General features: G+C 52.4%; 1 protein-coding gene across 3 annotated transcripts in view; it reads right to left on the minus strand.

Moving 5' to 3' along the window:
- Positions 1–12372, minus strand: part of CUNH16orf96 (chromosome unknown C16orf96 homolog) — an 85275-nt gene that overhangs the window by 26837 nt on the left and 46066 nt on the right. For all 3 annotated transcript variants that reach the window (XM_054270884.1, XM_054270885.1, XM_054270886.1), the window contains one exon: positions 1182–1369. In XM_054270884.1, the coding sequence (XP_054126859.1) occupies positions 1182–1369 (188 nt within the window). The remainder of the gene's footprint in view (positions 1–1181; positions 1370–12372) is intronic.

Raw genomic sequence — 12372 nt, forward strand, 5'->3', positions numbered from 1 at the left:
ATGGACTGACATGTCCAGGATGGGGCTTGGAGAAACCTTGTCTAGTGGAAGGTGTCCCTACCCATGGCAGAAGGTGGAATGAGATGAGCTTTAAGGTCCCTTTCAACTCAAACCATTCAGTGATTCTGATCCTAAAGGACTTCTTCCCTGCCCTCCTGCCTGCCAGCATCCCAGTTTCACCCCAAACCCCACTTTTCCTCCAAAAATGGGGTGGGCCCAGGAGCAGTTTTGCCAGCAGCAGTTCAGACCCAGGGAAGGAGATCTTGGCTCACATTTCTGTGCTCCAGGCAGAGGTTTCAAACCAGTTATTACAGGAGGTGGTTGCACATCAAAGGGCACATATGTTTTTAGGGAAAACAAAAATAGAACGAGTTCCCCTCCTGACTGGAAAATTATATGTTGTGTTTCTGGCTTAAGTGATAGATTAAAAACTGCAAGTCTTTCAGGTGTTTGGATCACCTGAGAAGTTATTTTAGAGGTTAAAGATGCTAATGAGGGTACAGAAGATCTCCCAAGGCAAGCAACGATTAACTCAAAGAGATTGCCAGGCTGGGCTCCAAACCAGCCTACACAAACCAGCCTAATTATTCTCCTTATTCCTCCAGAAGAGCTATTTTGGTCTTGCACGTTGTTACAAACACAAAATGATGCCTCAGGTTTTAGCTTTTATATTTTTCATAATCTGTATGACTTTAGTGTGTGGGTCTGGGATTTGTATTAGGGGATGGTAAGCTCTCCGCACAGAGTAGGGAGACAAAACAATTCCTTCTCTAGCTGGGGATCAAGGACAAACGATCCAAATCTCATGCCCAAGAGCACGAATAACATGGACTGAAGAGAGAAAAACAAGGAGGATGGGACTGCATGGGCTGGGGGTATAATTGATGAATTAAGTCCAATATGCAAATGGAGCAGAACTTATAAACGTGACTGGTTGTTCATTTTGTGACCATTTTGGTTCACCTTGGGTGCAGCCCTGGCTGGGCTCTCGTGCTGCCCAAGGTGCATCCATTGAGCCCTCCTAACAAATCCCTGCTTTATTCTGTAACTCTGTCCAGTCTCTGCTCTAGGTCAGCCTGCAGAAGGCATCAGAAGAACAAGCCCAATTTCCAGCAAGACAAACTGGGTGTGAAAGCCTGGGGCTGTGCGTCCCCCATGCCCTGGGTGGGGTTTCTCCTCACCCATGCTCCGGCTCCTCGATGGGATCGGTGAACTCCGAGTGCACGGCGGAGTCGATGGCGCTGTCGGTCTCCACCTCGTCGTGCATCTCGTGCTGCACCAGGGTGCTGGTGTCCTCATCTGTGAAGGTCTCACACTCGCTGTAGGTGCTCTCTGAGCCCATGTAGGCACTGTCAGTCACCTCATTTGCCTGCTTAAAACAAACACACAAGAAGCAAAACGATAAGATTCTACAGCCGAGTGGGTTCGCGGCAGAATTTCGGCTGTGTTGCATTTCTGAGCACAGGAATCCAACTTCTGGAATCACCCCAGGCCCAGGTGCTGCTCTGTGGGCACCACAGGGTGCACCTCAGCCTTTGCAGGGCTTGGGAAGCAGATCACAGAAAGAGGGACTAAATAAGAGTTGGAGGGAGGTTTTGTTGTGAGCCAGGATGGATTTGGCCAGGGCAGGAGGGATTACCCACTGCTGACTCAGCAGTTCCCATCACTGCTGCTTTCTCCCACCCCATTCCAAGAGGACATGTTATTATTAATCTGAATTCCCTGCAAAAATCACCATTCAAAACTCCTCAATTAGCCCTTGGAGCACCTTTTTTTTTTGTCCTGTCTGGTAAAACCTTCCATCCCTCAACAGCAAATAAACTGTTTGCAAATCTTCATTACAGCTTCTGATTTGCAGGGACTCAAATCCCCACACTTCAGCTGGAGCAGCATCTCAAATCCATTTGGGTTTGTGTTTTAAGATTTATGGAGCAAGGAGAACTGAGTTTTCCAGTTCTGCACCCCAGGCAGGCTCAGCTTCAGTCCTGCCTGTTTGCTCCTACACACAGGCAGGGACAATCTCTTCTGATGCTCATCTCTGGAGAACCATGGCAACAGCAGCAGAACCCCCCAAAAGCCAAAGCTCTTGTTCCCCCTCACAGTGCCAGCCCCTCTCCTAAGATTTGGGGATTTCCCCAGCATGCCTTGGAGCAAATGAAGGAATTTTGAGATTGCCAGTGCTGGTGCTGAGCTCCAGCTGATCCCCTGTCACTGGGCAGAGGGGTGGGAGCCCTCCTGCCAGGCCTCCAGGTGAAGAGCTGCCCATGGAAAGCCTTCTGCTCCTCCTGAAGTTCACCTGGTGGGATCCCACATGCACAGCTGCCCCTCCAGCACAGCAGCAGAGCAAAAGAGCAGCAGTTTGAATGCAGGCATGACTGAAGCAAAACCTTTTTCCCCTGCCAGGGCACACAGAACAGCTTTTAGGGCTTTTTCCAAGGATTTTGGAGAAAATCACGTTTATCAAAGCACTGTATTCATAAAATCATGGAGTGGTTTGCGTTGGAAAGGACTTTAAAGCCCATCTCATTCCACTCCCTGCCTATTCCACTACCCCAGGTGGCTCCAAGCCCCACCCAGCCTGACCTTGGACACTTCAAGGGGCAAAAGGGGATAGAAAACCCTGAAGGGATGGAGAGAGAGCTGACACCAGCAATTCCCACTCCATGTGGCCACTGGGAGCAGCCTAGTGCCTCAGCCCAGCCCTGCTTTGCTCTCCCAGCCCTGTGCCCACCACACTCAGCAGGATGGACACAGCCAGGAGCTCCTCTTGGAAGCCTGGCTCAGCTCCCACCTGGTTTGTGGACACCAGCACCTCCCTGAAGTTAAACACAACACAAACCTGCCCAGAGCTGAAGTCAGGGGTTGCTCCAGGGAACTCCACCAGGCAGAGCCTGTGCCTGTCTTACAGAGAGAAACAAAAGCCTCTAAAGCCCCCAGCCACTTAAAAAAGCATCAATCCACCAAAACCACTTACACACCTAAAGCTGGGACTTGCTTAAGTGCTTTACTGGATTTATGCTGCACTTTCTAGAAACACCATTAATGCTCCAGCAGGAGGGACAAAGGGAAGGAGAGGCTTGACCTGCCTTGGCTTGGTCACAGACAGAGAGAGCCCAAGAGGTGACAGCAGCCACCCCCAGCTGCACATTCCCCTCCCTTCTGCCTGTTTGAAAAGGATTTCATGCCAAACTGGAAAGAATTTTGCTTGCACACTACAAAATAAAGGCTGCTTTTAAATACCAACCCCGCCCCCCTCCTTCTCACTGGAAAAGCTTACATTTAAACACAGGTTGAAGTATTATAATGAGCAAACTGAAGTATTATAATAAGCACAGAGTAAAGACAACTATTGAAAGAAGTCAGAAAAACTCCAATTCACAAATAATTTGATTAGAAACCCTGCTGTGGTTACTGCTGACCCTCTCAACATGAAGCAAAGCAGGAGCTGAACAGTGCCCTCAGTCAGATGGTGGAACAAGAGGACCTTTAAGGTCCCTTCCAACCCAAACCATGCCATGGTTCTATGATTTCTCTATCAAATTGTTCCAAAACACCTTATTGGTGGGAAATACACACATGGACAGGCTGGATTTGGGAGCAACCCTTTTGGAGTAGGAGAAGCACAGGACACCAACCATTGTCCCTCAGCCACACCAAAGATATGCATCAATTTATTACCTAAAAATCGAATTTTTCCTTTGTGATACCAGCCTAGATGAGGTTTCAAAAGCAAGAGAGCCCTATTAAAATTAAACCTGTGTGGACAATGAGTTAAGAAGCAGCTGAAATTGTAAACAAAGTCCTTCCCCTGAGCACGAGCGTGGAGAACTTTGCTGCACATTTCACCACAGAATCAGTAACTAAACCTCAGGAAGAGATGCCAGGAGGAGATAGGCAAACCAAGAGGGTTCAGGTATTGCCAAATGCCTGACAGAGCCAAATCTCTGTCCCTGGGCAAGTGTGTGGGTACAGAAAGTTCTTATTTCTGGCCTCATGAGCAGCTGGTTTGTGCACTGACCCTTCAAACCCCCCTGCCACAGCTCTCCTTCAGCCAGCTTTGCCTTCCTGTGAGCAGAAAGTAAATATTTTTTCCAGCTTAAAAAAAGCTAAATACACACTTAAAAAAACATCCATGGGCTCAGGACAGCCAGGCTGGGCTACACCCACCCCAGAGGACTTGCCAGGAACATCAGTGCCATGTTCAGAGTGGGGCTGGTGTCACCAATATCAGTGCATTTTGATTTTTTGTCCAATAAAACACACCATGAGGTGCTTCAGGCAAATTCAGACATTAAAACTGGGACTGAGGCACACACAGAGTTCTGAGCTGGAACAGGATCAGGGTTTGATGGAGGTACCAATCCCAAATCCAGCAGGTATTTCCCCAGAGCCACACCTGGCTGACAGGACAGGGGCCACCCAGAGGCAGCTCTGCCTGCTCAGGGAAGCTCCAGGGATCTGAGAGCCCAGGTGAGCACTCCTGCTTCTAAAAGCAAATAAATGGTGAAGTCAGCACTGGGATGATGTAACATGCCCTGATGAAACACGTGAGGGGCCTTTAGGAGCCTTCTCCAGCAGCAGCTCATCCATCCCAGGCATCTGATGACATCTGGGAGTAAAGATTACTCAATTAGATGTTGTAGAGTGCTATAAAACTATATGGAAAAACTTTTTTTTTAAAAAAGCTGCTGCAGTGTGAGGAGACGAATTCTTGGGAATCACCTGCAAGGTCCAGGCAGGGACAGAAGGTTCAGCACAAGCTCAGCCAAAGCGTTGCCTTGGAAAGGAGGGCAAAGTCTGGCTCGCTGGGAGGTTCCTTCCAGGCAGGGCTGTCCCTGGAGCTGTCCTGGCATCCCAAAGCTCTGCTGTCCTTGAACACACTCTGAAGGTTGGGAGGGGAAGCGAGTGACAAGGAAAAGGAAAAACAACTCTGTTTTGCCAGCAGTGTGAGCCTGTTCCTAAAGAATCCAGCCCTGATTGTGCACAGGATGCAGAGGAGATAGATCAGCTACAAAAATCCCCCTCCAAGGACACCCTGTGTCCCTGACAGTGGTGACAGTGCCAGGCTGGGAGCCAGGGAGAAGGGACACTGTTGTGTTTATAGTCCCACATGAATGCAGCTGGCCCCAGGACAGCTCAGCCTCAGGGATGCCACTTTGGGTCCCAATATTGCCCTCTTCCCACACACCAGGGCAATGCCAGCTTTTCAAGGAGCCCCTGCTCAGCCCTGGCTGAAGGCAGCTTGCACAGCTCAGCCCCTGGAGGTGGGGATGTTACACTCCATCAGGGCTGGGCAAGAGAAACATGCTGCATCTGTTTGGGCAAATCGAAAACTCACCCAACCCAAAACCAAACCCCAAACCAACTCACAAAACACCACAGCTGGCAGGATGTCCCCAGCACCCCAAAAACCAGCAGGCACCGTGCCTGCTGGTCCAGCTCCTCAGGGAGAGCAGGCAGAGAAGAGTGAGAAGTTACACCACAGCCCATGGAGTCACAGAATTGTGGAATGGTTTGGGTTAGAAGGGACATTAAAGTTTTGCCCAGTCCCACCTCTGCCATGGACAGAGACACTTTCCACTATCCCAGCCTGCTCCAAGCCTGCCTTTTGACACTTCCAAGGATCCAGGGGCAGCCACAGCTTCTCTGGGCACCCTGGCCAAGGCCTGCCCACCCTGCCAGAAAACAATTCCTTCCCAATATCCCATCTAAATCTCTCCTCTTTTAATCTAAACCATTCCCATGAAAAAAAATCAGGTGGATCTGCCCATGTAACAAGTCAGGTGCATTCCTCGCACCTCCAGGGCTGAACCCGATCCCTCTGGAAATCCAAGCCCTCCTCACTTTGTGTCAGCTCGCAAAAACCCACCTGTGGAGACATCCTGTCCGGAGGCAGAGCCAGCTCCGGGAGCGGCGTCTGCGAGGCAGGAGGGAAGCAAAGTCCAGGGGAGCCGAGAGGCTTAAGGAGCGAGCTGGAGTCCCGACAGAGCGCCTTTTGTTCCCGAGCTGCCGATAAGGAGCAGAGCTCCGGCTCACTTCCCTGCCGGTGAGCGCAGCCTCCTCCCGCTCCCCTGGATTCCAAAATAAAAGCTCGTTTGGGAGCGCTCCGGGTGCTCACACTTCCCAGGAATCCATCCCCAAAGAAAAATCTGAATCTGAAAGCGACCTGTCGAGGTTTATCTCGGCCTTCCTGGTGTTTCTGGTGAATAATTAAGCGTTAAGTGACAAATTCCTTCCTTATAGCCACGAATAGAGCGATGTATAAAGCTTGGATTGCTCACCAGGGGCAGGTCAGAAGCGCTTTGGTGACTCAGAAGATGGTCTCTGGCAGGCAGTGACAGTGCTGACCCCAAAGAAGGTTATAACCAGCCCAATGCCAGCCTGCCCCTGCAAACAGGAGCCAGCCCTGTGGGAGAGCTGGTCCACGGGATTTTCCCTCTCTATGGTATAGAGAGGCCTCGGCACCGCTCGCACCCACAAGTTCTGAGGGTTTCCTCAGGTTCCTTTCCGCAGAAACCACACGCACATCAGCGCTGCCTACAGCACAAAGCCCCAGATTTCCTTCCATTACCTTCCCAAAGCAGGTTTTGCCCTTTTCTCTGGGTTATCCTCGCTGTGCTGCGGGCCGATCCCTCCCGATCTCGGAGCAGAGGGCAGTGCTGAGCAGCGCTGCCCGCAGCGTCTGGACCCTGACGGGAGCCGAGCTGCCCCAGGCCAGCCCAGGCCGCTGCTCCCAGCACGGCAGCAAGGAGTTATGCTTTAACCCGAGCTCTGCCCCTGCCGGCTCCTCACACAGCAGGGCACAGCCCCTGTGCTCCTCTGCTTGTGCCTCAGGACCTCGGAGAACATCTGAACTCCCAGGAGAGCCCAAAATCAGACACTGAAACGAATTAGGAAACCCCAATCCCTGCCTGTTTTACTTCTCAAACTCTTATTGAGACACGTCTGCTTGCACTGCTGCCCCCTCAGCTCCCAGCCCTCTGTGTCCCACAGCCCAGTTCCCACGTTCCCAATCTCACACACTCTGCTGTGGTTCAAGATAAGGCTCCAAGGACTTTGTTTTCCAAACTCCTTCCAGCCTATTTCCTACTGGGCAAACACTTCAAATGGGATCTTTTCTGACCAACAGAGAAATTTCTCACCGTAGCCCTGCACTTGGGTCCCGCCTTCAGGGACATCCCTGTCCCATTTACACTCCCACCCTTCCCTCTACACAATAAATTTATTTCCTTGGTATTTTCAGGCTTCAAGATATCAAATTATCACCATGGACTGATTTGGGAGAGCTGGAGCCCCTCTGCTCTGAGCCAGGCTGGCAGAGCTGGGGGTGCTCACCTGGAGAGCTCCAGGGACACCTCAGAGCCCCTGGCAGGGCCTGAAGGGGCTCCAGGAGAGCTGCAGAGGGACTGGGGACAAGGGATGGAGGGACAGGACACAGGGAATGGCTCCCACTGCCAGAGGGCAGGGCTGGATGGGATATTGGGAATGAGGAATTGTTCCCTGTGAGGGTGGGCAGGCCCTGGCACAGGGTACCCAGAGCAGCTGTGGCTGCCCCTGGATCCCTGGCAGTGCCCAAGGCCAGGCTGGGCAGGGCTGGGAGCAGCCTGGGACAGTGGGAGGTGTCCCTGCCATGGCAGGGGTGGCAATGGATGGGCCTTAAGGTTCTTTCCAACCCAAACCATTGTGGGATTCTGTGAATACAAGGATAATATGGGACTGTTCACTTGCTGTCCACAGGGCTCATGGCCCTTTGTCTCTCACTGCAGAAAGGCTTTGGGGACAACAGGGACACTGCTCAAGGCTCCATGTTCTTCCCCAAGGACAGGTGAACAGGCACTGAACTGCATCTCTCACATTCCACAGCCCTGCAGTTCCAGCCACCTACAAGATTTCAAGCCCATCAGCTGCTCAGGACAAAATGCTCACCAATTCCAGCAGCCAGCCCCTGGACAGAGGTTTGTGACCATTTCATTCATGGTGGGTTTGGGTCAGCCCTGTGAGCAGAGGCCTATGAGGCCATTCCAGAAGGTGGGAATGGCTCTGGTACAGAAAACCTGAGCTCTCACCTCCACATCCCCATTCCAACCAGGAGCCCTTCACTCCTGGGTTAGGGCAGCCAGGGAACAGCTGAACCCAGGCCTGTCCTGGTGCTTTGAGCCCCCTGCACAGCTCAGAGGGGCTCCCAAAGCTCAACCCCATCTTTTCCGCCTGGCTGGACCCTGCCAGACATGCACCCTGGGCCAACAGTGATGTGGAGAGGAAGAGGAGGAAAAAACCTCACCTAAAACACTACAGATTGCAAAGCAGGGCCCTCCCAAAAGGCTCTGTGCTCACCAGGCCCAGCTCTGCCATTGGGAAGGAAAGTATTTTCCTGGGAATTCTGCACTAGGAAAGAAAGGAGGGCTCAGAAGGTCCACAGGGCTCCTAGGAGGGGACACAAGGAGCCTGCAGCAGCCTCCTCCTGTGGAAGAGGTTTCACAGTGACTCCTGTGAGCCAGAGAGAAGTTTGATAAGAAGATCCATGTTTGCCCCCGGAAGAATTTCCTACCAAGGTCATTGACATAGAAACCAAGAAAGAAAGAAGGATAAATAAGAGAAATCTGTAGCTGTCTATTCCAATGAGCACTTTGTTTGTCTTTCCTCACCAATGAGTAAAATTAGGAATTTTGTAAGAATGTATAAAAAGCATGCATGCTAAAATAAAGACAGGTTTGAAGCCTTCTGAAAATGGAGTGTGGCTTTGTATTGTGACCATCTCAACTGTGACATCCTATAGCCACCCCACATGGGCTCCCTGCAAAGCACAAGTCACCAGGAATGACAATGATGCCTCTGGGAGCAGATCCCCACGTGCTCCCACTACAGCTTCTGTGTTACAACACACAGCTGGGGCCCTGCAAGTCCCTGGTCCACTTTGCAGAAGCTCTGAGCAGCTGGAGAAACACAGCAATGTGGATTTTTGCCCTCAAAGAAGCCTTAAGTTCAGTTGCTCAACATGGAAAACAATCCTGGCTTTAAGGGAGTTAAAGTTTCACAGAGGTGAAGTGTTGGCCCTAAAGCTGCTGCTCAGTGTAGCACAGAATGTCACAGAATATTCTAGAGTTCTCCCAGCTGCACCTGTAGGCAGGAAGGCAGGCTGGGAGAGCCAGGAGTAGCTCCTACTCCCAAAATACACAAAACTTGGGACGTGCCCAAGCCCCATTTTCCTCCCCAGATCCGCTCCTTCCCTGCTGTACAACTCCCTGCTGTACAAACAGCCAGAGGGGACGTGCCTGGGCCGGTGCAGCTTCCAGGGAAAGCCAAATTCTCCCCTGGTGGCCGTGCAGAACGCGTTTTCCTGGCTGCTTCCAGCGGGAGCCACGGCAGCTGCCCAGCAGATGGCAACAGTCCTGCACAAGGCACTGCGGCCGCAGGAGTGACGCTGCCCCTCCTGCAGAGCTCAGCCAGAGCCTTCCTCTGACCCTGCTGGCCCAAAACACGAGTGCCAGGGCTAAAAACCCCTGTTTGGGGTATTTATGGTGTGCCCAGGCAGCCTTTACAGGGCACTGGCTGTGCCTCTCCTCCAGCCCAACTGAGGTTATACAGCTCCATGCCCAGCCCAGCCCAATCCCAGCATTTTCATGCCACATTTTCCTTTTTCTGGAGTCATCCTTCCCCCTCTGCACTGCCCCAGGAGCAGAGCAGAGGGGTAGAGCCCTCACCCTAGGGCAAGGCACAATGGGTATCCCTGTGGTGCTTGAGCTTGGAGTTCCTTTCCAGCCTAAATTATTCCATGATCCCAAGAAAACGAACCCCAAACTCCCCTCCATGTCCCCCAGAGCATTCCAATCGAGTCCTGTGCCTCAGCACTGAGTCATGAACACCACAGGAGCTCTCAAGGGAGGCAAGGAGAACTCCCACCTTCCAGGCAGTCAGCAGCCAAGCTGTGCCAGCCCAGCCTGGGGGAAAACAGGGCTCAGGTGTCCAGATGGAAAAGCTCCAAGCTCCCTTCAATGTGACTTTGACAAAGCAGGAAGGCTGTCATTAGTTTTTGGTGGTTTCTCACCACTACACTTCCACCTGAGGCAGGAGGAACACTGGGAGGTAATCCCAGGCAGGGGATGCTCTCCCTGCTCCAGCTGGCTGCCCAGGTATGAGGTTCCTCTTGAATGTGTCACAGAAGAGCTGCAGGGATTGGGATGAGCCCCCTGCAAGCCCAGCTGGAGGCACGAGAAGCCCCGTGGCTGCAGGAGCTGCTGTCTCAGTGGAGCCATGGGAGCAGAAATCCTCTCTGGAAGCACCTTAACAGACAGCCCTGTCTGCTGGACACTCCTGGAATGGTGCAAGAGGAGCCAGGAGATCCATGGCACAGCCAGAGCCACATCAGTGTCTGCTGGACACTCCTGGAATGGTGCAAGAGGAGCCAGGAGATCCATGGCACATCCAGAGCCACTGGTGTCTGCTGGGTACTCCTGGAGTGGTGCAAGAGGAGCTAGGAGATCCATGGCACAGCCAGAGCCACATCAGTGTCTGCTGGACACTCCTGGAATGGTGGAACAGGATCCAGGAGATCCATGGCACAGCCAGAGCCACTCCTGGAATAGTGCCACAGGAGCCAGGAGTTCCATGGCACATCCAGAGCCACTGGTGTCTGCTGGACACTCCTGGAATGGTGCAAGAGGAGCCAGGAGATTCATAGCACATCCAGAGCCACTCCTGCAATGGTGCCACAGGAGTCAGAAGATCCATGGCACATCCAGAGCCACTCCTGGAGTGGTGCAAGAGGAGCCAGGAGATCCATGGCACATCCAGAGCCACTGGTGTCTGCTGGGTACTCCTGGAATGGTGGAACAGGATCCAGGAGATCCATGGCACAGCCAGAGCCACTCCTGCAATGGTGCCACAGGAGCCAGGAGATCCCTGGCACATCCAGAGCCACATCAGTGTCTGCTGGACACGCCTGGAATGGTGGAACAGGAGCCAGGAGATCCATGGCACATCCAAAGTCAGTCCTGGAATGGTGCAAGAGGAGCCAGGAGATCCCTGGCACATCCAGAGCCACTGGTGTCTGCTGGACATTCCTGCAATGGTGCAAGAGGAGGCAGAGGATCCATGGCACATCCAGAGCCACTGGGGTCTGCTGGACACTCCTGGAATGGTGCCACAGGAGCCAGGAGATCCACGGCACATTCAGAGCCACATCACTGGCTGAACTGGGGCAGTATCCAGCATTACAAATTCCTGAGTTCCCACCTTGTCCCCTTCCAAAGCCTTCTCCTGCAGGAAGCAGGTGTAGTGGCTCTCTCTGGAGAGCAAACACTGGGTCAAAGTCCCCAGCTCTGGGCTCTCAGGGCTCTCCATGGATGCTGAGCTCTCCTGGTGACAGTCACCAGAAGAGGACATGACTCATCAAGCAGAGCAACCTCATTAACAAAGAGAAGACATTTTCCTGGAGACTGCTTAAAGCACTTGTTTACACTTGTTTGAGCAAACACTGATGAGAAAAGCTCCTGTCAGACCCCAGCCCTTGGAAGAGCTGAGCACTCCAGCCACTGGGATTTTGGGCTGTTTCAGAGGGACCACAGCGAGTGCTCCGCTCAATAACCACAAATGCTCCCAGCACTTCTGCAAATGCAGCAACTCCTTCAGCTCTGATGTGACAGGGGAGGAGAAATCCCAGCTGTGCCACTTCCCCCCATGGCCCTGCCACAGCCAGAGGGGCTCAGGCAGTGCCTGAGGTGTCCCAGGTGTGTTTTGGGGTGTGTTTAGCTGTGTTTCCCAGTGCAGCATCTTCCCAGGGCTGACACAGGGATATCTCAGAGCCCAAACTGCTGCTTGGTGCAGTGAGAAGTTTACTCTGAGAAAGGTGATGGTTTCACTTTGAAAGGTGATTTTTCCCTCCTTCATCTCTTCTGGAGAATCCAAGCAAGAGGGACTACAGGTATTGGGAACAGCTCTTTATTCTGTTCTGTGCCTGGCTGATTCCCTGCTGCACCTAAGGAAGAAGGGAATGCTGGAGCCCTCTCCAGCTCTTTTCCCAGTGCTCCCACGAGGAACACACCTTTGCTGCTCCCAGCAGGATGCTTTGTGCCACAGCGTCTCCCTCCCTGGGCCAGCTCCAGCTTTCCAAGCACAGCACTGCAGGACATATGGGATAAAAGGCAAGTTGGGAGCTCACAGCTCAGCCAGAAGAGAACAAAACCCCCCTCTCCCCAAGATTCCAGTTTATTTTTACACTCCCAAGGCTGAGTGGTATTTCTTGAGCATGTTCTCATTTGCTGAACCTCTACGAAATCCTGGCAGGCTGGAAATGATTTCAAATCATGTATCCAAGACAACAAGGATAATTCTTCCCCGGCATGTTAAACGTAGAGCTGTCCCTCAGATGTGAAT

The sequence above is a fragment of the Melozone crissalis genome, unplaced genomic scaffold (genome assembly GCF_028551555.1).
Source record: "Melozone crissalis strain CALT ecotype California unplaced genomic scaffold, PUWL_Pcris_2 ptg000012l_1, whole genome shotgun sequence".
Lineage (NCBI taxonomy): Eukaryota > Metazoa > Chordata > Aves > Passeriformes > Passerellidae > Melozone > Melozone crissalis.